Raw genomic sequence first — 27,594 nt, 5'->3', positions numbered from 1 at the left:
CAGGGGCCTTCTTCGTTGAGGCAGTGCGTCGGCAGGAGGCGGGATGTCCACTTCCATCGCTGTCTCTTCACTGGTGCGAAGTTTGTTTCCTCCGCTCGGTGGGCTTCCTCTTCTGTTTCGGGTGGTACATTGTTTACCACCCAAGATGTGGTCGGCTCTTCTTCCGATGTCAGCGCAGATTGGGCATCTGGGAGTGGCCGTGCATACTCTCGCCACATGTCCCGTGTTTCCGCAACGGTAGCATTTGCCCGACCTATCCACCTTGTTCGGGCATCTCTCTCTTGTATGGCCCCGCTCCAAACACTTGAAGCATCTCATTGGGCGGGGATCCAGAAGGGCCACCTTGACCCTTGTCCAGCCTATGGCGAGTTTGCCTCCTTCCGAGGCCTTCTTTGCGGCAGTGAGTGGCAGCCTGAGCCACAGACTATTCATGCTGCCGGCAATCTGTCGCATGTCTCCAGCCTGTACGTCTTTTGGCTGACATAGACCTTTACTTGTCACAGCCTCGATGACCTCCTCCTTAGTTATGGAAGGCTCCAGCGGCCAGACACGCAGCTCCGCAGTTATAGTTGGGCGAGAGATCTTGACGTCCTCTCTGTTTGCCAACACCTCCTTCATTAGGCCGGCTAAAGCATCAGCCTTGCAATCGCTCTCTGATCCGGGTATTTGGATCAGCAGAGCGCCAGTCGCCGTTGTGCGCATTGAGACTTTTTCGCTGATGCCCACCTCGGATAACTTTATCTTTGCTCTGACCTCTGCCATAAGTTTGTCATACTCCGCGCCGGGAGCTGACAGGACGACTGCAGAAGTTCTTGGAGCTCTTCTTCTCGTCTTCTTCTTTCCCTTGGGCTTCGCCGCAGGAATTTTGTTAGAAGAATTGGTGGCAGGTTTATCACCTTTCTTCTTTCCTCCCTTCTGTCGCGCATTAGCGGGCGCCGAAGAAGAGGAAGCTGTGGGTCTCGGCGGTTGTTTGGTCCCTTTTCTGGCCTTGCGTCCCACGACTTGAGACCATGTCTCTTTGTCTGTGGAGCGTGGGACAGGCTTCTCGGGAACATTCTCCTTCCGAGAGGTGGGACCGGCACTCGTCGGCCTTCTGCTCGTGGCCGTCTGTTTAGAGACAGACGGTTGCTTGGAGGAGGTAGAGATCTTAGATCTCTGGCCCTCGTCTTTTCCTATCTTCTTGGGATCTTCCTTCTTGGACTTGATCTTCTTGGGATCTTCCTCGGGAACCGGGCGCTTCTTGGTATTGTCCTTGGGGACGGATACCGTAGAGGTGTTTTCTCGGGCTCCGCTGGAAGAGACTCGAGGATCCAGTCGCTCCATTAGTGTGGTCGCCATGTCCCGCATCTGGGTTTGGACGACCTTGAAGAAGGCAGCTAACTTGTTGTCTATGATGCCCTCTATGTCCTTGCTGGGCGTTTTACGCCGAGGGAGCAAAACTGAAGGTCCAGCGTCTTCGCTGTCAGAAAGGACTTTACTGTGTCCTTTTAATGGCGGCCTCATTGCTGGTGGCCACTCCTTCTTAGGTGGCAAAACTACAGATGGAGGAGGCGGAGCGGTAGACGACTCAGCCACCTCACCAGCTTCTACCTCCATTGCGATGTCGTCCGCGTTTTCCTCTCTTGTTGTCGGTGATGAAGTTGGGGGACGAATTATCGCGGCCTCGCGAGCTTGCTTCAGTTCTTCTCGCAACTGAAGTACTTCAGCCCTCAGCTGATCGATTGTTCCGACGTCCGTGGTCTCCGCAGGAAGTACCTTGCGGGACATGGCATCTGCACTTATCTCAATCCTGAGTGCTGCCTCTCTAAGTATGCGAACAAATCCGCCTTTCAGATTGCCGGACTTGACCGCAACTCCCTCTATCTTTTTGGCTGTTTGTAAAATGTCAGCCGCAAGTGCCTGAATGGGCAGGCCGGTAGACTCCTGCTCTATCTTCTCAGCCATTTGAGTGCGGCGTTTGCCCTTAAAGTCGGAAGGGTCATATCCACCTTCGGCAATTTCTCTCATGGTTCTTATTTCGTCTTTGAGAGATTGCAACTCCTTGGTCTTCTCTTGAATTGCCAAGATGCGGACGCCTTTGCCGGTAACGACGGGTCTTCCTCGTTTCTCTCTCTGGTCCTCCTTGAAGGGATTATCTTCCGATGAAGAAGAATTCGATGCCATACGACGAGTCTTCGTCTTGATGTCGCGGTTGTTTCTTCTCCGAGTTCTCTTGGCTGCTCCTGATGCGGTAGTTCGTATGGAAGCATCTGATGCGTCCGACGACTCGATGTTTATCACGTCGGTGTCCGCGTTCTCCTCTATGTCATCTGCTTCCATTGGGCGGGATAACCGTTTGTCGTCCTCTTCCGTGGCCGTGGTTGCGCCGGTTTCCGTAAGCGCTGTCGCCGGCGGAGGCGAGCCAGCATTTGGTCTCACAGCGCTGAACAACACCTCTTCGTCAGACGGTTGGTTCGTCTTGCGATTAACTTTGGCGCGCGCCTTTCTCTTCGGGCCAAGTTTATTAGCTCTGGCCTTCTTTACCACCTTCATGTCGACTATCCGGGGAAGTTTCATATATTCCCCGTCTGTATCCGTAAAAGGGGCGGCCACTCTTCGCGTATCTTCTCCTGAAGATAGCCTGGATTGATGGTCCTCTCCGTCGGACCGATCTTCATGCGAAAACATCGCAGACGCTGTAGCCACCAGCGCCCCTGCGGAGCAAGCGCTGGATTGCCCGTCGTTGGATGACGACATGGCGGGAGCCGGGACGGTACTCCCACCACGCCGGTCTCTGAGGATCCGACCCCCCTGAGACGGTAAAACCTGCTTCTGATTGGACGTCATTCCCATGTTGTATCATGATGATTTGGTTGGGGTTTTCTCCCTTAGGCCGATTGGGTGCCCGCCCTGCCGACTCCGACCTAGCCGCTTCCTTCTTCTTTCCAGAGACGCGCCACGAGCCCCGCCTCGGAATACGTCCGAGCGGCCTCGTGGCGGTCGCAACCTCCTCCCAGGGTGACCAGGCCCACCTCGGAGACTTCCGAGCGGCCCGAAACACCCCTACGTCATCCTGGGGTGCCCAGCCCGCAGGCCGGAACACCCTACGCCCCCGGAGACCGTGGGGTCACACCCCCGGTGTGCAACTCCGGTGCGTATACTCGTACCCGCCCCAGGAACGCACCACGTACGCCCCGGAAACGGGTAGAGGTAATCCCTAACCTCGGCTGCGGGAGCACCCGCGTGCAATGCCTCAGAAAGGGATCTTCTCCCCTTGAACGGGAGGCCCCCTACCCCGGGTGGCATGGCGGGAAACCAATTCCCCTGCGGCCCCAGCCGGCCGGGATTTGCATTCCGGGTTACCTTCCCTTACCACCTTGGGGGGAATAAAACCCACCCTCTCGGCGAAGTGGTCGCCGGGCTCAGGCACCTCGGGACCGCCAAGTCCCGTACCACAGATCTACACCGTCCTAATAAAGGGACGGCCTCTGTGGCCCCTGAGGGTGTACCTCCCCCGGCTCGAGTACGTGATGTACTCGGAGTGCAATGCCAGGAAGGTACTGTGCGCTCTTAGTAGGATCGAACCTCCCCGCCGGGCCCTCCCGGGACTAAGTCCCAGGTACTGCCCCAGCGGATCGTTGATTCGATCCCTTAAGCCCTCACCACGACAAGGTGGCGCACTACGAGGGAACCTAACCTAACCTTTTTTTTTTTTTTTTTTTTTTTAACGTGTGGAAATCCTTTTACGGATACCCCCGGCTTGGGAACTCCGGGGGTTATGTGGGACTCAGGTCTTATGCAAACGTGCTGCCTAATACCCACTAAAACCACACGGGTGGCCTCGCGCAGGCAATGATTTGCGGGCGGCACGGGAACTACGGATGTATTGCAAACTCCGCACCGCCCGCGCATCGCCGGGCCCCAGTTGACTAAGGGGCCTCTGCCTGGCCAGGGACATCCCCTCTTTGGCGGAGGAGCCCCGGCGCCCGGTCATGTTGACTAGACCGGGCCACTTCCTGATGTTGATAACTTCTCGGTGAGAGGGGACCACCACACTCTCACCGACGCCCAACTCCTGGGCGAGGGCGGCAGACGGTTCCCAGCCGTCTATGTTGCCACCCTCTCTGCTCAAGGCCGCGGCCGGTTCAAGCTGAGGAGACGGAGAAACCCTCACCCTTTCGGGAGCTATTGGGTCCCCCGCCTCCCGGAGGCTATCACCGGCAGCGCGGCCCACCTACCTTGGCCCTAAGAAGGGCCGATTTTTAGTGGAATCCTGTGGGGTGAGTCCCCACGGTCCCCCCATAACTCTTAACTCGGCGCAAATGCGCCCTAACACCGGCGAGTACGACAAGTTTGTCGCACCGGTCCCCACCAGAGGGCCCGGCGCGACCTCTCCGCGCCGAACCCTCTCGTTCTCCTCCTTCTGCGAGATAACAGCTCGCAGAAGGAACGCTCCTTCTCCGCCTCTCCTCCGTGATGGCTTTGATGACAGCCGGGAGAGGAATCCCTCTATCGCCGCTCTAGAGCGGCCTCTCCTCTACAAACGCCGGGCACTCGGCCAAGTGTGATCGGCCGAGTCCCGGCTATTGTCGCACTCCCAACATTTGGGAGTGCGACTCCTATGCGGCACAGGTAGTCACCGAACGCACCATGTCCGGTGACCACCTGTGCCGCTAAGGTGATCCCAACCATGACGCCGTCCATCCACTGTTGAAAGTGTGGACGGACGGCGCCGATAACTCGAAAACCATGGGCGTCAGGAGTTCCATGAGGCGACTGCCCCATTGGCTCATGACCCGGCGCCGGCAAAGCAGACGGAGCTTGGCCAGCGCTGAAGCGGGGGGCTTGATCCCCCGCCTGGCCATTTCAGTCCTACGCCGGTAACGCTCGGCGTAGGACTTGGCCTCAATATCAAGTGGCGGGATGCCCGCCATAACGGCCGCCGCGTCTGCGGCGGTAGTTCTATACAGGCGGGCAACCCGCACCGCCACTTTACGCTCCGCCTGCTTAACACTGGCCAGCGCCTTCTTGTTACGCGGCAAGTCGTCCGCCCAGATAGGGGCTCCATACAGTACAATGGAGCGGACGACTGCCGCGTATAATCTCCTGACGCCCAGGAGGGGACCACCCAAGTTGGGCATAAGGCGGCCAAGTGTCATGGCCGCCCTGCCCATTCTGGGGACCACATTAGCAAAGTGGTCCCCAAACACCCATTTCCCGTCCAGCGTGAGGCCCAAGTACTTAATGTTTGGCCCCACCTGGACGGGGACTCCACTTATCATGATTCGGGCTGGGGGAGGGCGCCCCCAAGAGGCATCGTAGAAGTACATGGCCTCTGTCTTGTGGGGCGCTACCTTCAACCCCAGCCCGGATATCACTGACACAACGATGTCCGTCCCTACCTGCGCCAGGGCGTGGGCCTCGTTCCAATCTACTCCCCGGGCTGTTATCAGGGTGTCATCTGCGTAGCAGATGACCCCGCAGCCCGGGGGAAGTGCCGCCCTCAATACCTTGTCGAACGCGAGGTTCCACAGCAGGGGGCCTAACACTGACCCCTGCGGAACCCCGCGCTCGACCTCCATCACAACAGGGCGCCTGTCCCGGTTGACATAGGACAGGCGCCGCTTATCCAAATATTGGCCCACCACCCGACGCAGGTACGGGGAGACCTGGAAGTGTTCCAGGGCCTCCCCAATCTCCCTCCACGGGAGGGTGTTGAAGGCGTTCGCAATGTCCAACGATACCGCCAACAACACCCTCCCCTCCTCCCTGGTGGATTCCGCGAGGGATCTAAGTGATGCTATAGCATCTATTGTCGATCTTCCCTCGCGGAATCCAAACTGCGCTTCCTGCAGCGCTATTCCCCCCTGTGTTATCTCCCGGACAAGGCGGCCGGCGATAATTCGCTCGAAGAGCTTACCCGCCTCGTCCAGGAGACATATCGGCCGATATGAGGACGGCTCTCCAACAGGCTTCCCGTCCTTGGGAATAAGGACAAGGGAGGCCGTCCTCCCACAGGGGGAAGATACCCTCCCGAAGGAGCCGCGTGTACACGCGACAGAGTCTTTGACCCAGTACCCCGGAGGAAAGGCTGAGGACTTCACCCGGGACTCCATCTGGTCCCGGGGCCTTGTTCCTCCGGACTCTCTTAATGGCCTGGGCCAACTCCTCCTCGACCACACTGTGGTCGGCGTCGCTCCACTCCGGACAGGGAACACCCATAGGCACGGGCCCCTGCCGAATTCGTTCCCCCGTTTCCTGGGGGAAGAGCGACGCTACTATCTCCTCGACCACAGCGGGGTCGAGGGACTCTGTCGCTGGAGGACCTCTGGGGCGCAATCGTCCAGTGACGATCTTGTACGGGCGCCCCCAGGGGTCCTCTTCCACTGACGCCATCAGTGCGTCCCACGCGGCTCCTTTGGCGGCTCTTATTGCCGCCTTAAGGGCCCGGCGCGCCTCACTGTAAGAGGCGTAGGCGGCCGCAACTGCCTCGGCGGGTTCGTTCCGGCGCCGTCTGGCGCGAAGGAACGCCCGCCGGGCTTGGACAGAGGAGTGGCGTAACGTCGCTATCTCCTCCGTCCACCAATACGCCCCATTATAGGGGTGACCTGTTGCCCGTGGCATGGCGGTGTCGCATGCATCTGACAGGGCGCTGCAGAGACTCTCCACGTCTTCCAGCGCGTTACTTCTGGGCAGGTCGGTGGGCCAGGTGACCCCCTCCAATGCTGCGGTGAGGAGGTCCCTGTTGAGATGACGTATTGCCCACCGCCTCCTACGACACGTCTCCCTGGAAGACGGGAGATCGGGAGGGCGCGACTGGGCTGCGGACAGACTCATGCCGATGTATACATGGTCTGATAATGTCTCGCAGCCCGTCAGCACCCTCCAATGCCCGACGAGTCCCTGGGCAGATGAACTTGCCCACGTCAAATCCACAATGGACTCGCCCCGCCACGCCACACAGGTACTCTCGGCCCCCTCGTTGACAATGAGGAGGCCGAGTGCGGCCGCCCACTCCTCTACCAACTCCCCTCGCCGGTCTCGCTGGGGGCAACCCCAGTCTGGGGACTTAGCGTTGAAATCCCCCCCCAGGAGAACCGGCTGAGGATGCCGGGCCCTTACAAAGTCCCCGATCTCCTCGAGTCTCGCCTCGTAAGTGGCGAGATCGAGGGACGGGGACAGATATACCCCGATTATCACGGGTCTAACCCATTGAACGGCCACCCACCCATTCCCGGATGACAGTGGGGAACATGGGTGAGTGTGCGACGTCCACGTGATCGCTACGGAGCCTAGAGTGTCCCCAGCCCAACCTGGATGTTGGGGGGATGAAGTATGGCTCCGGCGATCCCAATACCCTTACGCTCCGCCAGGCTATGGATGAAAAGGTCTTGTGCCTGGCGGGCGTGATTCAAGTTCGTCTGGAGGATGGCCGTACTAGCCATTGGAAGAACCAGGTACGGTCTCCTCCAGACACTCCGCCCCCTTATCCGCCCCCCTCGGTACGCTTAGCGCGTTGCTCTTTGGGTCACTCTCCGCGATCTCCATCGCTTCGGGGCCACTCCTATCTGCCTCTTGAGAGGCAACAGTGGCGGGCGCGGTCTTTGCTCCAGATTTAGACCGCGCCCGCTTCTCCTTACTACTTCTTATGGCTCCACTGCCCCGCACTTGTCTAACCTGTGCGGGGCAGGAGTTTCCGCCCATTTTGTGAGAAGACGGTCGACCCGCCTTCTCACACACCACACATTTAGGTGGCTCCTCACAAGTGGCCACCTGGTGCCCCTCCGCTCCGCATCTGAAACAGCATTTGCTGCGGTCAATGGCAATCTCTCCTCACATGCCCTCCTGCAAACATTTATAACATTGCAGGGGGCGCTCTGTTAAGATTTCCACCTTGGTGGAGATCCACCCTACTTTGAGGCGTTTCTTCGACGCCAATAAGTTGGCCGCTGCAAGGGGGCAACGCACTACTGTTGTGTACAATCCACTATACGACCCCCGCAGCGGCCCAACTTTAATCTCCTTCCTGTCAATGGCTGCGGCCTTCACCACAGCGTCCGCGACCTCCTCCGTAGTAGCGGAGTCGTCGAGGTCGCGGATTCTTATGTCCGCCATCTTGGAGGGGCGCTGGACTCTGACACCTTCTTGTCCCTCCAGCGCTTTCCTCGTTGCCTCGGCCAAGGCATCCGCCTTGGCCGAATTACCTTCTCCCCTCCTACCTCGTCACTATCGACCCCGTCAAACCACGACGGGATCGGGTTCGAGATCCCCAGACAAGTCTATCTTAGACTTGGCGAGCTTGAGGACCTCCGTGTATCTGCCCGCAGGGCAGGTGACAGTAATGGCCGCGGTGTTCGGCGGCTTCCTCTTCTTCCCCTTCCTCTTCTTCGCCGTTGGAGGCGGTTGCGCCGGTTGGCGGTCTCTCCCGCGTCCTGAAGGTCCCTCTTAGGGGGCTTTTGGCGTACCTCCGCTCTTCTTGGGTGGAGGTCGCGACGTGGGATTGGCCAAAGACCTGGCCTCTCTCCTCTCTTTGCGTCCAACCACTTTGGCCCACGCTTCGGCTGGGGCGGAAGTGGCTCTAGACGCAGAGCTTTGGGAGGCTGTCCTCCTCGATTTCCTGGGCGGTAATGGCGTTGAGGGGGGAGGCATTAGAGACACGTCCGTGTCGGTCTCCCCTTTGTTCGCCTTACTTTGTTTCCCGCCTTTGGGCTTCCTCTTTTTTGAAGTTTGAACTTCAGCCCTTTTTTCCGCCCCCTTCTTTGATGCGGAGGATCCTACTTTTACCTTTGGCTTGAGGAGGGAGGGGGGCAGAGTCCCCAAACTTTCTCCTCAGCCATCTCTCAAAGAGAGAGTCGAGACGGCTCATCATCGCCTCCTCGGCTCCCTCACTTCTCGGCGGTGAGTCGGGAATAATTCTCGACTTCCCTTGAATTTGCGGCCTCACCGCCGGGGAATATTCCGATCGCGGGGGAGAATTTCTTTTCCCGCGATGTCTTCCTTTGGTGACCCTGCAGTGGCATTGTCCTGCCTCTACTATTAGGGGGGACTTCCCCTCTTCCTGATACAACCGGGAAATAGGAGGGGATGTTCTGGAGGTTGGCAACTCCGATGCCCTCCCTCTTAACGCTTTTACCTCCTCGCGCAGGTTTTTAATCTCCCTGCGCGCTTGTTCGAGCTCCTTGGATAATATAAGGAGCTCGGATCCTTGTCCCTCTCCGGCTGTTGTTATATTCCGCGTGGAGAGGATGGTCACTCCAGCGCGGACGCGACAGGCCGATGTCTTGAGGGCCTTCGCCAGCGTTCCCTTGAGTCCTTTGGAGACGCTGGAGACCCTCAAGACTTGTTCCACGTCTTGGAACGCTTGGGACAAAATGTCCCCGGTTGGAGCATTTTTGAGCTCTTCTAAATAATGCTCCACCGTTTCCTCCGCCGTCTCTCTAATTTTGGGCGGCAAGGGCGTGCAGGGGTCGAGGATATTCCTTTTCTCCTCGAGATCCGCCAGTCTCCGATCCGCCTCCACTACTCTTAGCTTGGCAGCCGCCAAGCCAACATAATCCCCGGTTGTAGGGGGACGCCCTCTTTTTCGCGATCCGGATTTAGACGATCCGGACATGTCTAACGAGACGTCTGAGTCCTCTGCACCAGACACAAACACGTCGTCCGTGTAAATATCGGCCGTTGTGTTTGACGCGACCGACGGCGACGGTGACACCTCCTAGATTGGTGCCGTCCCATTAAAGGTGAGGGGAAGGTGATGGCCCCCGACCTTGCCCTCATTTGCTTGAAGGACGCGGGGCCTGGTCTATCGGGCCCCTTCGCAGTCGCTGCTTCCCCTACCGCCCCTGCGGGATAAAACGGTAGGTGGCCCATCGTTGGATGACGACGGGAGGGCTGGGACAGCACCACCTCTCGCCGGTCTCTGGGGATCCGACCCCCTGAGACGGTAAATTCGTCGTCTTTTACTGTGCTCTGCCATAATTAAATCATTGAAATTTGGTTTGTCTCAGGTTTTCCTTCCCTTAGGCCGGTTGGGTGCCAACCTGACGACCCGGCCTGCCCGATACCAACACCGACCGTCGGGCCCCGCCTCGAAATATGTTCGAGCGGCCCCGAACGGTCACCAACTCAAACCACGGCGCGTGAGCCCCGCCTCGGGAATACGTCCGAGCGGCCTCACGCCGTACACCGCTCAAAAATGAGCGGGACAGGGAAGGAAGGGAAAGGAAAGGAAAGGAAAACACCCCCAACCCCTAACCCCCAACCCCACACCACCCGCCGGAAGGGAACAAATCCCCCTAACGGCCCCGGCAGGCCGGGCGTTTGAATTCCGGGTCGCCATCCCTTACCTTGGGGAATAAAACCCACCCTCTCGGCAAAGTGGTTGCCGGGCTCGGGTACCTCGGGACCGCCAAGTCCCGTACCACAGACCTACACCGACCTAATAAAGGGTCGGCATCTGTGGCCCCTGAAACCTAACCTAACCTAACTTTTTTTTAACCTAACCTAACCTAACCTAACCTAACCTAAGGGGAATGCAGCACATACCCTCCCCTGGGGAAGGGAGAGGGGTATGTCGGGCTCAGGTCTTATGCCGCGAGGCTGCCCACTACCGACTAAACCCCACTTTGGCCCGCATATGGTGCCGTTGACTGGGGAGGTTGAGTCATTGCGTATACTTCTCAACCTCCCCGCTGACCCACCCGATGACTCGGGTGGGTCCCCCGCGCTGCCGCCCATTGGACTTAGGACGGCAGGGCCCGCATTTGTGTGGCGGGCCGGCTTCTCTTAATAGTCGCTTCTGGCTTGCGACTAAACACTCTCGGATGGGCAAGACTGGGAGAGGCTCCCCAGCCTCTTAATGTTTCTCAGTTTGCCCTACTTGAAAGGCGAGGGAAAAAGACGCCTCCCCGCTAAGTTAATAACTCGGCGGGGGGCAGACTCGTCCCCCGCCTTACAGTCACCTCGGGGCGCCGGAGTTCAGACGCGAACTCCGACGCACCGGTTGAGAGGCGCTGCCGTTTGGGCCAGGAAGGAGGGGGGAGGCTTGCGCCCGTCCCCTACCTCCAACCCGGCGCGCACGACAGGCGCCTGTGACGGGCTGGCTGCCCGTGTTTGTAGACGGCCTAAGGGCCGCTCCTCTTGTAATTAGAGAGGCAGAGGGTACAGTTGATGTTCCAGCCGTCGGCTGCCCTCTTCTTGCTCTCTCTGCATCTTCTTTTTGTCGCATTATGCGACTGCAGAAGGCAATTAATGCTTGCCATGCTTCGTCGGATTCTAATATTTTAGGCATTATTGCAGCTAGAGACAAGTCTGCACCTGTCTGTCTTACGAGCGAATTCCGCTCATCATTCCACGCGGGGCATCGTTCCAACGTGTGTTGGGCATCGTCTTTAGGTGCCCCGCAGTGGTGACACCTCTCAGAATTCTCCTTACCGATGCGACATAAGTACGATGCAAAGCATCCGTGTCCTGACAGTAACTGTGTCGCATGGAAAGAGAGCTCTTTATGCTTTCTCTCCATCCATTCACTTAAGACCGGCTCTATGGCGCCGATAACTCTACCTCCTTCCGTCTTGAATTGTAGACGCAAACGTGCACGCCATGCTTGAATTGTCTTGGCATGGTTTATCTGCCTAAATCTCTTCTTAATCGCTAAAGTTGGGCGTACACCGAAACGTTGCTCATATTTCCGGAGTCCGGTAAATACGCGGTGGTGCTCTAGGGCCGTTAAATCCAAGGGCGGGGCACCTGCAAGTACCGCAGCCGACGCCCGCGAAACAGTTCGATAGGCCCGTGAGGCCCTGACGGTGGCAGGGTGAAAAGCCTTTTCAAAGAGAATACGGCCTCCCCTACTTACAGATAGATTTTCCGCCCACACGGGCGCACCGTACATAGCCACCGCACGCACCGTGTTAATATATAAACGCCTGGCTGCTCCGCCAGGTCCTCCCAAGTTTGGGAGAATTCCTCTGAGAGCGGTCGCACTGGACTTTACTCGCTCTGCAATTACTGCAAAGTGTTCCCGGAAGGCCCATTGTCCATCTAAAAATAATCCTAAGTATTTGACGGTGGGCCCCGGAGTTATAAACGCCGTATCAACGCGAATAACATAATTTGGCGGATTACCAATCTCTTTACTTTTGCCATGGAACCAAATGGCTTCAGTTTTTTCAGGCGCTGCCTTAAGACCAATCTTCTTAATGGCCATAAAGATGGCTTGAGCCGCAATCTCGGCTCTGTTGCGCGCCTCTGACCAATCACATCCCCCGGCTATAATCAAAGTGTCGTCTGCGTAGCAAACTAAGTGACAGCCGGGGGGTAACGCTGTGTTTAGTACTGCATTATATCCTAAATTCCAAAGGAGTGGACCCAGGACGGAGCCTTGAGGCACTCCGCGATATAACGGCCTTCTGATGAGCCGCCCTTCTCGATTTATATACGAGATACTCCTGTCCTCAAAGTACCTGCCTATTAAAGTCCGCAAGTACTCCGGTACTCCGTGGCGTTGAAGTGACCGCATGATGGCCTCCCAGGGGAGGGAGTTGAACGCGTTGGAAATGTCAATTGATATAGTAAGAGCTACCCCCCCCTGGGAAGTTATATCTTCTGAGAGGGATTTTACGCGTAATATAGCGTCGACAGTTGAAAGTCCTTCCCGAAAGCCGTACTGCACGGGGCTTAGATTGGGGCCCGTTTCCGACAAGTGCTGAACAAGACGGTTGACAATTATCCTCTCCAAGAGTTTTCCCGCTTCGTCCAGCAGGCAAATTGGACGGTAAGAGGATGGAGATCCGTCTTCCTTGCCCTTCTTCTTTAATAAAACGAGTTTTGCCCTCTTCCACTGTCTGGGAAAGACACTCTCCTGCAAGCATCTATTCAAAAGACCTCTAAGGTCGCTTCCGATCACCTGCAAAGCCAGGGCCCAGACTTTTTTCAGCAGTCCATCAGGACCGGGTGCAGTGTTGCCCTTTGTGCATTTTTTCACCGCAAGAAGAAACTCATCTTCCTCAATTGCCTGTATTACTTCGCTGTCTTCACTGAGCGACGGATTTGGGACAAAGTCGCTTGCCCCTGTATCCAAAGAGGCTTTGGGAAACAGAGCGTCAACTATCTCTCGAACGAAACTTGGATCTAGTGTCTCCGTGACCGATGGGGCTGGTGGCCTAAGTTTTTTGGTCACAATTTTATACGCCAAGCCCCATGGGTCTTGATCTAAATCGGAGATCAGCTTCTCCCAGGCCTCCGCTTTAGCCTTGCGGATGGCTACACGAAGGACAGCTCTTGCCTCCTTATAATTACTCAAAGCGGACGCTCTATCTGGTGAATTCTTGCGACTACGCGTTACAATCCTGCGTCGCCGTGTAGCTTCCTTACGTAGTTCCGCTATGTTGTCGTCCCACCAATAGGCGGAACGACGAGGATTTCTTCGCACTATTGGCATAGATGCATTGCAGGCATCTGTCACAGCCTCTATCAGCCACTTCGTCTGCCCCTGAACATTAGACAGGGCAAAGTCATCGGAGCTCTCTTTGCTCCAGCAGGAGGTCTCTAGAGAGGCCTTGAAAATGTCTTCCTTGATCTTCTTATAAGCCCATCTTTTTTCGATGGAGCACGTGTTTGCTCTTACAGACGAGTCACCACGGGCCCCGAGCTTTAACAAAATATATCTGTGATCCGAGAGATGCTCGAGGTCCGTGGCCACTTCCCATTTTCGGACCATACTTGCGGCCGCAGGGGTGGCCCACGTTAAGTCTATAATAGACTCTCCCTGCGGCCGCACACATGTCGGAACTCTTCCCTTGTTGAGCAGTACAAGGTCTTTTGCCGCCGCCCATTCTTCGAGGATTTGGCCTCTTCTATTTGTCTGGCGAGAGCCCCAGACTCTCGACCAGGCGTTGAAATCGCCTGCTAAGATGATGGGGAGTGGTCGAAGTCCGTCCAGGAAGATTCCGATTTCTTCCAACCATTCTTCGTACTCCTGCAAGGATCCCGACGGGGGTAAGTATGTGCCGATTACCGCGACCGGGCCCCAATGCACCGCAACAAAACGTCGACCTCGGCCAATTGGTGCGCAAGGCGGAGCTCCTCGCCACCATCGCCACGTTATTGCGGCTGTCCCCGTATAATCTTCTATCCAGGAAGGATGGTTTTCCGGAATACGATGGGGCTCTGAAATTACCCCAAGTGTGCATCCACTCTCCGCGAGCGTGTGCAAGAAGAGATCTTGCGCTGCACGGGAGTGACATAAATTGGCCTGCAATAGAGAAAGGGCCATTAGATAGCCGGAAGTCTATTTCCCTCCTCCCGGGAACGGTTCCTCTGAGGCAGTGCGTCTGGGGGAGGTTGTACCTCGACCTCCATTGCTGCCTGTCCGGCAGGACAAGATTCTCTAGTCCTATCCACCGGTTTCCCTTTTCGTTTTTGGGTGGTACAAGCTTTACTGCCCAAAACGTGATCATTTTTTCTGCCTATGTCGGCACAAATGGGACATCGCGGGGAAGCCTTGCAGACTCTAGCTACATGTCCGTCGCCACCACATCTATAACACTTGTTCGATCTGTCTGTGGGGCTCGGACAAGTCTCGCGGGTGTGGCCTCTTTCCAGGCACTTGAAACACCTAATAGGTCGTGGGTCAAGAAGAATCACTTTAACCCTTGTCCATCCCACGCTTAGAGTGCCTCCCGTGGCTACTTTTTTGGCAGCTGCCAGTGGGAGCTTCAACCAAAGGCTGCCCATGTTACCAGCTAACTGTCGCAGAGCTCCAGTCTGTATATCTTTAGGCTGGCAGGCTCCTTTGCTCGCCACTTCTTCGATGACCTCCTCTTTTGTGATGGATGGCTCCAGAGGCCATATTCGTAGTTCTCCCGTTATGATGGGACGAGAGATTTTTACATTCTCCTTGTTAGCAAGGACTTGCTTCATTGAAGCAGCCAGGGCATCGGCTTTGCAATCATTTTCAGACCCTGAAATTTGTATTAACAAGGCGCCAGTCGCCGTAGCGCGAATAGTCACCTTTTCTTGTATTCCTACTTCGGCTAACTTGATTTTTGACCTGACTTCGGCCATTAATTTATCATAGTCTCCACTTGGCGCGGAGAGGACAACTGCCGAAGTTCTAGGAATTCTTCTCCTCTTTTTCTTTCCAGGTTTATTAGATCGAATCCCAGGAGCATTCTTCTTCTCTTTCTTCTTCTGCAACGCGTTGGTAGATGCAGATGAAGGAACAGCCGTGGGCTTTGGCATCTGTTTGGCCTTTTTTCTCGCTTTACGTCCCACTACCTGAGACCAAGTCTCTTTATCTGTGGAGCGGGATGCGAGTTTCTCGGGGACTTTGCTTTCTCGAGACGAGGGACCAGCATTTGTCGGCTTTCCCCCTGAAGTCGCCTGTTTATTGATAGGCGGCCGCTCAGTGGAGGTAAAGGTCTTAGACCTATGGTTTTCGGTCTTTTCCTTCCTAGCAGCCTTCTCTCTCTTATCTCCTTTGTCGGGAACCGGGCGTCCCTGATCACCGCTCTTCGGGGCCGGTGCCACGGGGGCGTTTTTCCGGGCCCCGTCAGAAGAGGTCCTGGGAGCAAGCTGCTCCGTAATTGTGGACATCATGTCCCTCATTTGGGTCTGCATCATTTTGGCAAACACCGCTAGCTTGCCATCAATAAGATCTTCTAAGCCTTTATCCTTGTTGGCCGTTTTGCGACGAAGAGCTGTATTCTTGCTTTTTAAAGTTTCTTCGTCGTCGTCGGTAAGTATCCGCGATTTGCCTTGTACTGGCGGTCTAATCGCCGGTGGCCACTCCTCCCGGGGTGGAAGCGTAACAGACGGAGGGGCTGGAACATGGCTTGATTCAGCTCCAGTGTCCATCTCCATAGGCTCGTCCCTAACTTGATTATTTCCAGATACAGAAGACTTCATCGCAGTAGAGCGGACTCTGTCTAATTCTTCGCGTAGTTGCTTAACCTCAGCCCTTAACTGCTCGACCTCTTGAGCATCCGTGCTTTGCATCGGCAACACCTTACGCGTCATTGCATCCGCGTTTATTTCTATCTTAAGGGCGGCTTCCCTCAGGATACGTACAAAGCCGCCCTTTAAGTTGCTAGATTTCACAGCAACCTCCTCTATTTTCTTTGCTGTTTGCAAGATCTCTGCCGCCATGGCCTGTACTGGCAAACCGGCAGATTCCTGCTCTATCCTCTCTGCCATTTGGGAGCGACGTTTCCCTTTATAATCGGATGGGTCGTATCCGCCCTCCGCAATCTGTTTCATGAGCTTGATCTCGTCCTTGATAGACTGAAGCTCCTTGGTCTTTTCCTTGATGGCTAATACTTCAACGCCTTTCCCAGTTATTATTGGGCGTCCACGTTTCTTCTTCTTTTCCTCGAAAATGTTTTCGAAGAAGTTTTCTTCCGAAGAAGAGAGAGAGCGATCCGCGCGCGCCATCACGCGGCGGGCTTTAGCGTCACTTTCGCGATTCCTTCTTCTTGATCTTTTGGACGCTCCAGATGCCGTAGTGCGTATGGAGACGTCCGTAGCGTCAGATGAGTCCAGGTTAATGATGTCCGTATCCCTGTCTTCGTCCAAGTTTGCGTCGTCCGCTGACGTTTGCTGCGGCGCGCTTCGGGCGTCATCTTCTGTTGCTGTCGTTGGGCAAGTTTCCGTCGGCGCGTTCGGTGGAGGAGAACCTGCAACCGGTCGAACGGTGCCGAAAAGAACCGCTGATGTCGACGGCTGATTCGTCTTTCTTGCCGCGTTGGGTCGTGTCCTACTTTTAGGGCCCCCCTTCTTCCTTGCTTTTTTGACAACTTCCATTCCGATAAGTCTGGGAAGTTTCAAGTATTCTCCATCGGTGTCCGTGTGTGGAGCGGCCCTCTTGTCCATTTCTTCCTCTAAGAGAGAAGAAGGACCTCGATCTTCCTGGTCAGATCGAGCTTCATTCATCGCAGGCGCATTGTCCACCAGCACCCCTGCGGAGCAGGCGCTGGATTGCCCGTAGTTCGATGACGACATGGCAGGAGCCGGGACGGCACTCCCACCACGCCGGTCTCTGAGGATCCGACCCCCCTGAGACGGTAGAGACTGAACTTCTTTCTGCGACATGACCCATAAAAATCAAAGAGCGATTTGTTTGGGGTTAACTCCCCTAGACCGGTTGGGTACCCGCCCTGACGACCCCGATCTAGCCGAAACTCCTACCTATCGAGACCCACCACGAGCCCCGCCTCGGAATACGTCCGAGCGGCCCCGTGGCGGTCTAAACCTCCCCGGGGTGACCAGGCCCACCTCGGAGACTTCCGAGCGGCCAGAGACACCCCCTACGTCATCCCTGGGGTGCCCAGCCCGCAGGCCGGAACCTACGCCGGGACCGTGGGGTCACACCCCAGTGTGCAACTCCGGTGCGTATACTCGTACCCGCGGGAACGCACCACGTACGCCCCGGAAACGGGTAAGAATTAATCCTCCAGGTTGGCACGGCGCTATTCAGGTGGAAATACCCGTCGCGCAGCAGGAAGTAAAGATCCTGCCTGCCCGCGGCGCCAAACGGTCGAGAGCTAGTGCAAGGGCTCCTCCTGGTACCCCATCAGGCCCAGGGGGCCTATTTAAGCGTATTTTCAACCATGGCGGTTAACTCTTCTCCTCAGTCGTCACACACCCCATGAATCCAATTCAGAGAAGGTCCGAAGGGAGAGGTATGTCGCGCCACCAGTATCGGGTGGGAATAATTCATTTGTCACAAACGCAGCCGTATGCGGCCCAAACTCGGTTGCAGGAGGAGTCGGGACGCAGGCGACCGGTAACTATCCGGGACGCCCCAAGGGTCCTCATCGATGGATTGAAGCAACTCATCCCAGGCTTGGGTCTTGGCCTGCTTGATAGCCAAGCGTAGGGCCCGTCGCGCGTCACGGTAGGCCTCGTAGGCCGCCGTTGTATCCTCCACAGTCCCATGGCGACGCCTTTATGCGTGTACCGCCTCTGGAGTTTGGACGGAGAACCGCCAGTGTGGCGATTTTCCTGACCACCAATAAGCCCGTAGTTAATACGGGGACCAGAACGAGGCATAGCCACCTCACATGCTCCACTAATTACCTCACAGAGCCAAGCTGCTCCATCCAAGGCACTGTCCCAACCTAACCTAACCTTTTTTTTTTTTTTTTTTTTTTTTTTTTTTTTAACGTGAGGAAATGCCTTTACGCATACCCCGGCTTGGGAAGCCTGGGTTATGTGGGGCTCAGGACTTATGCAAACGTGCTGCCTACTACCCACTAAAACCTCACGATTGGCCTAGCGCAGGCAGTGATAGATGGGCGGCACGGGAGGCGCGAACACATTACAATGCCGCACCGCCCATCCACCGCCGAGACCCCTTGTCAGAGGGGTCACTGCCGGCCGGGGTACCTTCTTGTATGCTAAGAAGGCCCCTTCAGCGCCCGGTCCTTAGACTTGACCGGGCCACCATCCTGTTACTTGGTAGAAGGGGGCCAATGCCCTTCCACCAACGCCCTCCCAAGGGCGAGAAGGCAGCAGGCGGTTCCCAGCCGCCTGTGATGCCGCCTTCTCCCACACCAGTTGTACAGTCGAAGAAGGAGAAGACCCTCACCCATAAAGGGAGCTATTGGGCCACCCCACTCCGACTGCACAAGTACTCAGGGTCTTGAAAGACCGTGAGGCCAAAGAGCCTTCTATGTTTGGAAGTCCTGAAAGGACTTCCAAAATAGCAACACAACAAATAGCCCTTAAAAGGGCTATTTCTCCTGCCTATACACATGGGAGATTAACACTCCCATGACATTTTATGGTGGGCGTAGATGCGCCAACACTCTTCTTCTGCCCCTGAGAGGAACAGGAGTTCCAATCCTTAAGATAGGCTGAGAGACTTCTCACGCCTAACTTTTTTCATTTCCTCCTTTAGCGTCATAACGTGATCGCAAAGGAGGAGAAAATCTCCCATTTATCGTCATCTGCGACGACTGCATCTATTATTGCCGTCAGGTCAGATTATTTCCTAACTCCGCAGCACAATCCTCTTCATCACTCCATGCGGCACATACTGAGATTGTGTGCTGTGCACTATCTCTCCCAGCTCCGCATTCATGACATTTTGTTGTCCTTTCCTTACCAATTCTGCACAGGTAATCTCCAAAGCAGCCGTGCCCAGAGATCACCTGCGCAGAATGGAATGTGACATATCCACGCCTATACACCAACCAATCATCCAGGCATGGAAGTATCGCCTCCACCACCCGACAACCAGGAGAGTTTGGCGTAAGTCTACGCGCCAACTCTGCTCAATTCCTATGACCCATTTTTGGGTCCTCAGCCTAAGTTTATTTTTAATCAGCGGGGTAATTGCGACATTTCTCCGCCGAATTTCCACCATCTTCTGGTATGTATAGGCGCGAGCACGCGCCGATATCTCCAAAGGAGGTATACCCGCCATCAAGGTCGCTGCGTCATATGCTGTAGTGCGATAAGCACGTGTAACCTTGTGGCAATCCATCGCCAAATGCGCTAACAGGCGCCAAGGCTTTTGTGTAACAGCCTTGTCTAGATCTCTCGCCCAAATGGGCGAGCCGTAAAGTGCAACAGACTGTACGACTGAAGCATACAGCCGACGAACCTTTGCTTCCGGGCCCCCAATGTTGGGCATAATTCGGCCTAAACCGGTGGCCACTTTCTCTAAACGTGGAGCAAGACCAGAAAAATGTTTGCTCCAACTCCAGTTCCCGTCCAGAGTGAGGCCTAAGTATTTAATTACCTGGCCCACCTGAACGGGAACTCCATCCATTGTAATAACCGTGGGAGGCGGATTGCCCACTACAGAGGGATCATGAAAGAATATGGCCTCTGATTTACTTGCTGCCACTTCTAGACCAAGACCGCGGATAGCTCGAACCACAGAGGCAACAGAGACCTCCGCAACCCCCAAAGCTTCTTTCCAATCATCCCCCGGGAGAGCACTAGCGTGTCGTCTGCGTAGCAGATAACTGTGCTCCCGGGGCAGAGCAACTCTCTACACTATATCGAACGCGACGTTCCACAGAAGCGGACCAAGAACCGATCCTTGCGGAACGCCACGCTCAACTAACTTCTTAACGTGAAGTCCATTGCAGTCCACGTATGACAACCTTCTATCACTAAGGTAAGCATGCACTATCCGGCGAAGATATAAGGGAACACGAAGACGCTCGAGCGCTTCTCCTATAACTTTCCAAGGCAGAGTGTTAAAAGCGTTTTTAATGTCGATAGATACTGCCAATAACACTTCGCCCTGCTCTACTGCTGCCTCCGCAAGGGCTCTGACTCTGGCGATGGCGTCAAGTGTCGAGCGACCTTCCCGGAAGCCATATTGCTCTTCATGGAGCGATGTATCACCCTGCGAAAGATGCTGGATGAGACGGCCAGCAATGATACGCTCAAATAATTTCCCCGTCTCATCCAGCAAACAAATAGGCCTGTAGGAGGACGATTCTCCTGGAGGCCTACCCTGTTTCGGGATAAGAACTAAATTAGCTTCTTTCCACACATGAGGAAATATCCCTTCCTCAAGAAGCTGATTAAAAAGTCGTATGACTCGCTTCCCAATAATCCCTAAGGCCAAGGAAAGAACTCTGCCGGGGACTCCGTCAGGCCCAGGAGCCTTAATGCCTCGGAGTTTACGCGCCACTCTATTGAGTTCTTCATCCGTCACTTTAAACTCTTCACACCAAACAGAAGGCGCCTCGATTTGGCGGATACGAGTGCCCATTTCCGGAGGGAACAGAGTTTTAACTACTCTGTCCGCAAGATGAGGCTCTAGAGTCTCGACTACAGGTGGGGCCCTAGGACGCCAGCGTCCTGTTACCAAACGATAAGGGCGGCCCCATGGATCCTCATCTAGAGTGGCAAGAAGATCCTCCCATGCTTTCTTCTTGGCTTCTCTGATAGCCACCCTAAGAAGTTTACGCGCCTCGCGATAAACCTCATACTTAGCAGCTATTTCCTCTGCATTTTTACGGCGTTTTCTCCTTGAACGAGTAAATTGCCTTTGGGCTTGTACAGAGTTGCGCCTAAGTTGCGCAATATCCTCTGACCACCAGTAGGCTTTATCTCGATTGTCAGCCTTAACATTTGCACGACGCATGGCCGTGTCACACGCATTGGCTAGTGTATTCTGTAGCCAGTCGACTCGCTCAGAGGCATTTTGATCCTCGGGTTCTTCAGCCCAAGTGGCTGCCTCAAACGAAGTTAAAAGAAGGTCCTCGTTAAGAGATTTGAGGGCCCATCTCCTCTCCTTACGCCTCCTGTGTTGGTTATAGGAGCGCCGACAACGGGTGACATTACCAATAGTCATTTCAATATACTGATGATCGGACAAAGTGTCACAATCAGTCAGCACACTCCATTCTCGGATCCGCCGACTCGCAGAGGGGAGGCCCGTGAGATCCACAATGGACTCCCTCTCCACGCAATACACGTGCTTTCAGCACCTTCATTAATTAAGAGAAGGCCAAGCTCGGCCGCCCAATCAACTACAGCGTCACCACGCCGATCCGGCCGCAGGGAGCCCCAGACCGCCGATTTAGCATTAAAGTCTCCCGCGACCAACACCGAGCGCGGCAAACATTGCTTGACACAGTCTGCAATACTCTCCAATCTACTGTCAAACTCAGCCAAATTTAAGGCTGGAGATATGTACACACCGATGATAGTAAATTCCCCCCATTTAATACATACCCAACCTTCCCCGGAGTAAAGTGGGGAACAGGAACGGATATTTGGCGACCAAGTGATGGCAACAGAGCCCAACTTATCAACACTCCAGCAAGGGTGTTTTGCAGGAACACGATAGGGCTCCGATGCGATTCCAATACTACAACCACGCTCTGCCAGGGTATGGACGAACAAGTCTTGTGCCTGGCAGGCGTGATTTAAATTTGCCTGAAGGAGCTTAACGGCCATTAGTTGGTCGCTGAGGCAAGGGCTCCTCCAGGCCCACATTAACTTTTCCTGCAGAAACAGCAAGCTGTTTCTGAACCTCTTGAGTCTCATCTATCTCCATTTCACACAAACCTGTGGAGGGAATAGATGGACCAACAGTAGAAGAAGCAGATCTTGCACTATTTGTTACTGCCTGATTATTATTTCGCGTCTGCTTAAGTTTCGCAGAACACGAGGGACCACCCATTTTATGTCCCGAGTTTCGTCCGGCTTTCTTACAAGCCGGGCAACTCGGAGCTGACACGCATTCTGCGATTTTGTGGCCAGGTTCACCACATCGGAAGCATAAATTGCTTCGGTCCTCTGCTACAGGGCATTTACTGCGTACATGGCCACCCTGCAGGCATTTAAAGCACTGCAGGGGGCGTTGGGCAAGAATTTCCACTCTTACGGATATCCATCCGATTTTTATTCGCTTCCCGGCCGCAAGTTTATTAGCAGCAGCAACAGGACAGCGAACTAAAACTGTATATAAACCATCATTGGACGGTCTAATGACACCAACTTTAACATCTAAAAGACAACAATCAGTTAGTTGTATGACCGCTTCAGTTATCTCCTCACGAGTAATTGCTTCATCTAATCCCCTTAGACGAATTTCAGCCATCTTAATTGGTCGAGTGATTTTAACATCCTTGTCACTGGACAACACTTTGCTCATTTCTCTAGCAAGAGCTTCTGCTTTATTCGTCCCGTTCTCTCCAGTTATCTCATAAATGATGGCCCCTGTAAGGGCCCTGCGAGTATTGACTGAAGTGATACCTAGATTATTTAGATCAATTTTACTTTTAACTAATCTAAGAGTTTCAGCATATTTGTTTTCCGGACACGTTACTGTGACCGCCGCACGTTTGGGAACCTTTCTCTTCGTTAATTTAGAAGATCCTTTCTTGCCTGCGTTTTGAGAAGAGGCCTTGTTACTACTTCCGCCTTTATTTTTAGGAGAGATTTTTGGACCATAAGAGGTCTTATCTCCTTGAGCCACGGATGATTTATTTTTATTTCTCCGTACCACTTCCGACCATTTCTCAGCCTGTTTAGGCTGGTTATTACTAGGTTTATTAGAAACCTTATTAACTACCGAAGTAGGAGGAAGTAGAGAAGGCTTCACAAGCCTATTAACACTTTCACCTTCTTTGCGAACTTTGTCACTTTTAACCTCCTTTTTAGATTTTAAGTTTTTATTCTCAGACGCAGTTTTTGACCTAGTCTCCCGAGAGGATTTCGGTTTTTGGGCGTTTGAGGAAGGCTTCTCTGGGGGAGCTTTATCTCCCCATCTTTTTTTACACCATTTATTAAAAAGAACGTCTAATTTCCGGAAAAGAGGATTCTCATTTTCATCATCTGAGGTAGGAGGATCCGACAAAACCTTGGTGCGACCTTGGATTGATGGTCTGATGGCTTTAGGCCAATTTTCCTTCGGCGGAAGGAGCACCTTATGTTGAGGAGATTTCTCAGGCACATTATCGGCCTCATTGACGATTATCATTTCGTCAGACGTTGAGGGAATCTCCACATTAGCCTCAATAACTGGAGAGAGATAAGAGAGAGAAGAAGCCTTCTTCTCACTCGCTGCCGACCTGTATGCGCTATCTCTCTTCAATTTATTTATTTCCTCTCTCATTTCACGGATTTGTTTCCGGGCTTCTACTAACTCTATTGTTTGTTTAGACAATTCTTTTGTTTGTTGTTCCAAAAGCTGTCTAAGACCACTGTCATCGTTGTTGGCACTTATGCCAGAAGAATCCACAGCCATATTTGTGATAATGGCTTGTGTACGACACGCACATTCTTTAAGAGCCTTGCTGACAGTACCCTTTAAGTTTTTCGAAATAACCGCAGTGCGTAGTATTTGCTGCATATCTTCAAATACACAAGCAGCCAGTTCTTGCCTGGAAGAGTATTTAAACTCTTCTCGATATTTTTCAATCAGGTCAGTTGCTCTGTCTCTGATTTTAACCGGAAGTAAGGTGGCGGGATTGAGAATGTTCTTTTCATCCTCTAATTCAGCCACACGCTGGTTTGCTTCCACGACTCTCATCTTGGCTTTTGCCAAACCAATATATTCTCCTGAAGTTGGAGGCCGACCTCTTTTTCTTCTATTACCAAGAGTTGGCACAGATTCGTCCGAGTCAGACAGATACACCGAGTCCGACATATCTACTGTGGAGGCCAGTGAGGGCGAAGGTGACACCGCTCTCAAGTCCATACGACAGTCCGGGTTACCAGGAGGAGGAGAAGGGGATGAACCTCTTGACCTTGACCTAATTTTAGACCTTGATCTTAATTTTGATGATACAGGCCCAGGCTTGATAATCTTCATATCCCTGATTGTGGGTTTAGACGTTGATGCGAGTGATGCTCCCATAATCACGTCTTCGTCCAAAGCAGCAACAATGCTGCTACTATCTTCAGTATTCTTCGCAGGCACATGTTCTTCTACTGCCCCTGCGGAGCAGGCAGCAGGTAGCCCGTCATGTGATGACGACGAGGGAAGAGCCGGGACGGTACTCTCCCAACGCCGGTCTCTGGGGATCCGATCCCCCTGAGACGGTAGAGACATATTATTATTAGTGGCCGACATCTCATACTAGTATCATTGAGTGGTTTGTGTAGGGTTTTCCTTCCCCTAGGCCGGTTGGGTGCCATCCTGACGACCCCGGCCTGGCCGACTCTCTTAACCGCGGCGCGTGGGCCCCGCCTCGGAATATGTCCGAGCGGCCCCACGCCTGCCCCACAGCTCCGAAGAGCACAGGAACAGGAAGGAAGGAAGGAAGGAAAGGAAGGAATAAGAGAAAAACAAAAAATATACAAAACAAAATAAACATAATAAAACAAAACAAAAAAAAACCCCCTTAAACCCCCAAAACCTCCCCATAACCCCCATTCCCCACACCTTGCCGGAGGGAGGTCTTAGACCATCCCCTAACGATCCCGGCGGGCCGGGCGTTTGAATTCCGGGTCGCCATCCTTACCACCTTGGGGGAATAATACCCACCCTCTCGGCGAAGTGGTCGCCGGGCTCAGGGAACACCTCCGGGAACGCAGGTCCCGTACCGCGGATCCCAGCCCTGAGAAGGGCTGTTCACCGCGGCCCCTGAAGGTTTGTACCTCCCACGGCTCGAGTACATGCTGTACTCGAAGTGCAATGCCAGGGAGGTACTGTGCGCTCTTAGTAGGACCGAACCTCCTCGCCCCTCCCGGGACTAAGTCCCAGGTACTGCCCCAGCGGATCGTTGATTCGATCCCTTAAGCCCTCTCACCACGACAAGGTGGCGCACAACGAGAGGAACCTAACCTTTTTTTTTTTTTTTTTTTTTTTTATAGTGGGGAATGCCTTTACGCATACCCTCTCCCTTGGGGAAGGGAGAGGGTTATGTCGGGCTCAGGTCTTACGCCGCGAGGCTGCCCACTACCGACTAAACCCCCACTTTGGCCCGCTTTGGTGCCGTGACTGATGGGGAAGTTGAGGAACACGGACGTATAACTTCTCAACTTCCCCGGCACCGACCCACCCGATGACTTGGGTGGGCCCCCCGCGCTGCCGCCCATGGAACTAAGGGCGGCAGGGCCCGCTGTTTGCTGCGGGCCGGCTACTCTTTAAATCAAAGGGCTTGGCGTGGCCCTTTGATTACTTCCAAGTAGGCGGCAACGGACTTGGCCCCCAGCCATTGTTGTCCGTGCCGCCTTTACCTGCTCCTCGGGAGAGAGGCGTCAAAGGCCACAGCCACGAGAGATTATTTTCGTGGCGCAGCTAACAGGACGTCTCCCTCCCGGGAGCGTCATACTAATGCATGGGAGTTTGTGAGCGGACTCCCATGCGTATGAGCGGATGAGCACAGGACGGGAAGAGGGGGGGAGGCTTGCGCCCGTCCCCTACCCTCAACCCGACACATGCCACCACTCGCCGCTGACTTTGCAGCCAGCCTGCTACTTCTTCTTCTGGCTCCGCCCTCAGAGGGCGAGCCACGATCTCCATACGTGGAAGGCGAGTTATTTCGCCCCCCAACGTCCGGTCGACGTCTTCGAAGCCGCCCTCTCTTTCCACCCCCGGCTGGGGGAGGAGGTGGCGGAGCCGGTGGACCGCCACTACCGGCGGTCGGGGGTTGTTGTGACAGGGACGGCCCACTCGGCTGCCCCTGTCTCTCCCTCTCCGCCCTCTCCTTTTCTGCCATAACTTTGTCGCAGAATAAGGAGAGGGCCTTCCAACCTTCTAAGTCCGCTACCGCGGACTCTATAACCTGCGGGAGAGTTAGATCCGGACCTATCACCCGGATCAACTCCTCCCGCTCCACAGCCCACGCAGGGCACACCTCCAAAGTGTGCTGGGCGGTGTCCACGAGAGAGTCGCAATGGTGACATCTCTCATCGACTTCTCTTCCGATCTGACACAAGTACCTCCCGAAGCAACCATGCCCCGAGAGGACCTGCGTCACCCGGAAGGACGGACCACCACCCAGCACCCACATATCTAACCACTGGGCGAGCACCGGCTGTATAGCCGCTATGGTGCGCCATCCCCAGGGTCTCTCAGTCTCCTACTCCACTGCACAACCGTGTCCGCCCTATGCTCGAGCCTAACACGGCTGCGAGCGGCTGGAGTCACGGTCCCCCTATTCTCACGGATGGCCCGCAGACGCCTAAAGGTCCTCGCATATTCGAGGGCCAAGAGGTCCGCGGGAATTATTCCCGCTAACACCGCGGCGGCGGCGCGCGACACCGTGCGGTAGGCCCGCGACGCCCCAACGGCCACCGGGTGAAATGCTGATTCTAACTTCACCCGACTCCTTCTGTTGGCCGCCAGAGCGTCCGCCCACACCGGGGCTGCGTACAAAGCAATGGCCCGCACGGTGTTAACATATAACCGCCTAGCACCGCCGCTTGGCCCGCCGAGATTCGGGAAAGTCCGCGTAGCGAACTTGCTCTCCCGAACCCGACGAGCGACCTCGCTGACATGGCCCTCGAAGGACCAATGTCCGTCCAGGATCAAGCCAAGATACTTTATCTCAGGCTTGACCGGGACGGAACACCCACTAACTTTGATGTTGGCGTCTTGCGGCGGTGGGGGAGACTTCTTCTGACGGAAGAAGAGTACTTCCGTTTTCCCCACCGACACCTTTAGATCTGCTCGCCCAATGGCTCCATTACGGCCTGCACGGCCACCTCGCCGCGCCTGCTGGCCTCTCAAATGTTCTCCCCGGCTAGTATCAAGGTATCGTCGGCATAACATACCAGACGACAGCGGGGGAAGAGTTGTAGTTATACCGCGTCGTACCCCAGATTCCACAAAAGTGGACCTAACACAGATCCTTGGGGCACGCCGCGGAACCTTCTCTTACAGGTGGATCCCGTACTATCCGTGTACGAGATCCACCTATCTTCAAATACTCGCTCACGACACGCACCAAGTATTGTGGTACTCGGTGGTGTCGGAGCGACTTAATACGATCCCAGGGAAGGGAGTTAAATGCGTTTGAAATATCTATTGATATTAACACTCCCCGCCCTGGGCCGTACTTCTTCAGTAAAGGCCCGTACACAGAGAATGGCATCTACTGTGGACAGGCCTTCCCTAAACCCGAACTGGGCCCCGTTAAGATTGGGACCTTGCCGGGACAAGTGCTGGACGAGGCGATTCACGATTAT

At 54.7% G+C, this 27,594-nt stretch overlaps 2 protein-coding genes across 2 annotated transcripts; both read right to left on the bottom strand.

The window, feature by feature from the left end:
• Nucleotides 1–8,263: 8,263 nt before the first annotated feature.
• Nucleotides 8,264–17,070, bottom strand: LOC139113003 (uncharacterized). Its single transcript, XM_070673909.1, has 4 exons — nt 14,329–17,070; nt 11,041–14,233; nt 9,113–9,615; nt 8,264–8,557 (listed from the first exon to the last, which is right to left on the bottom strand). The coding sequence occupies exons 1-4, from the start codon at nt 17,068–17,070 to the stop codon at nt 8,264–8,266; spliced, it is 6,732 nt and encodes a 2,243-aa protein (XP_070530010.1).
• A 9,382-nt stretch (nt 17,071–26,452) lies between these two features.
• On the bottom strand, nt 26,453–27,178 carry LOC139113002 (uncharacterized). The gene has a single exon (XM_070673908.1). The coding sequence runs from the start codon at nt 27,176–27,178 to the stop codon at nt 26,453–26,455; it is 726 nt and encodes a 241-aa protein (XP_070530009.1).
• Nucleotides 27,179–27,594: the final 416 nt, after the last annotated feature.

This window comes from Cardiocondyla obscurior, unplaced genomic scaffold, assembly GCF_019399895.1.
Source record: "Cardiocondyla obscurior isolate alpha-2009 unplaced genomic scaffold, Cobs3.1 scaffold88_0_59476, whole genome shotgun sequence".
Classification (NCBI taxonomy): Eukaryota; Metazoa; Arthropoda; class Insecta; order Hymenoptera; family Formicidae; genus Cardiocondyla; species Cardiocondyla obscurior.
This window is presented reverse-complemented; position numbering and strand designations above follow the sequence as displayed.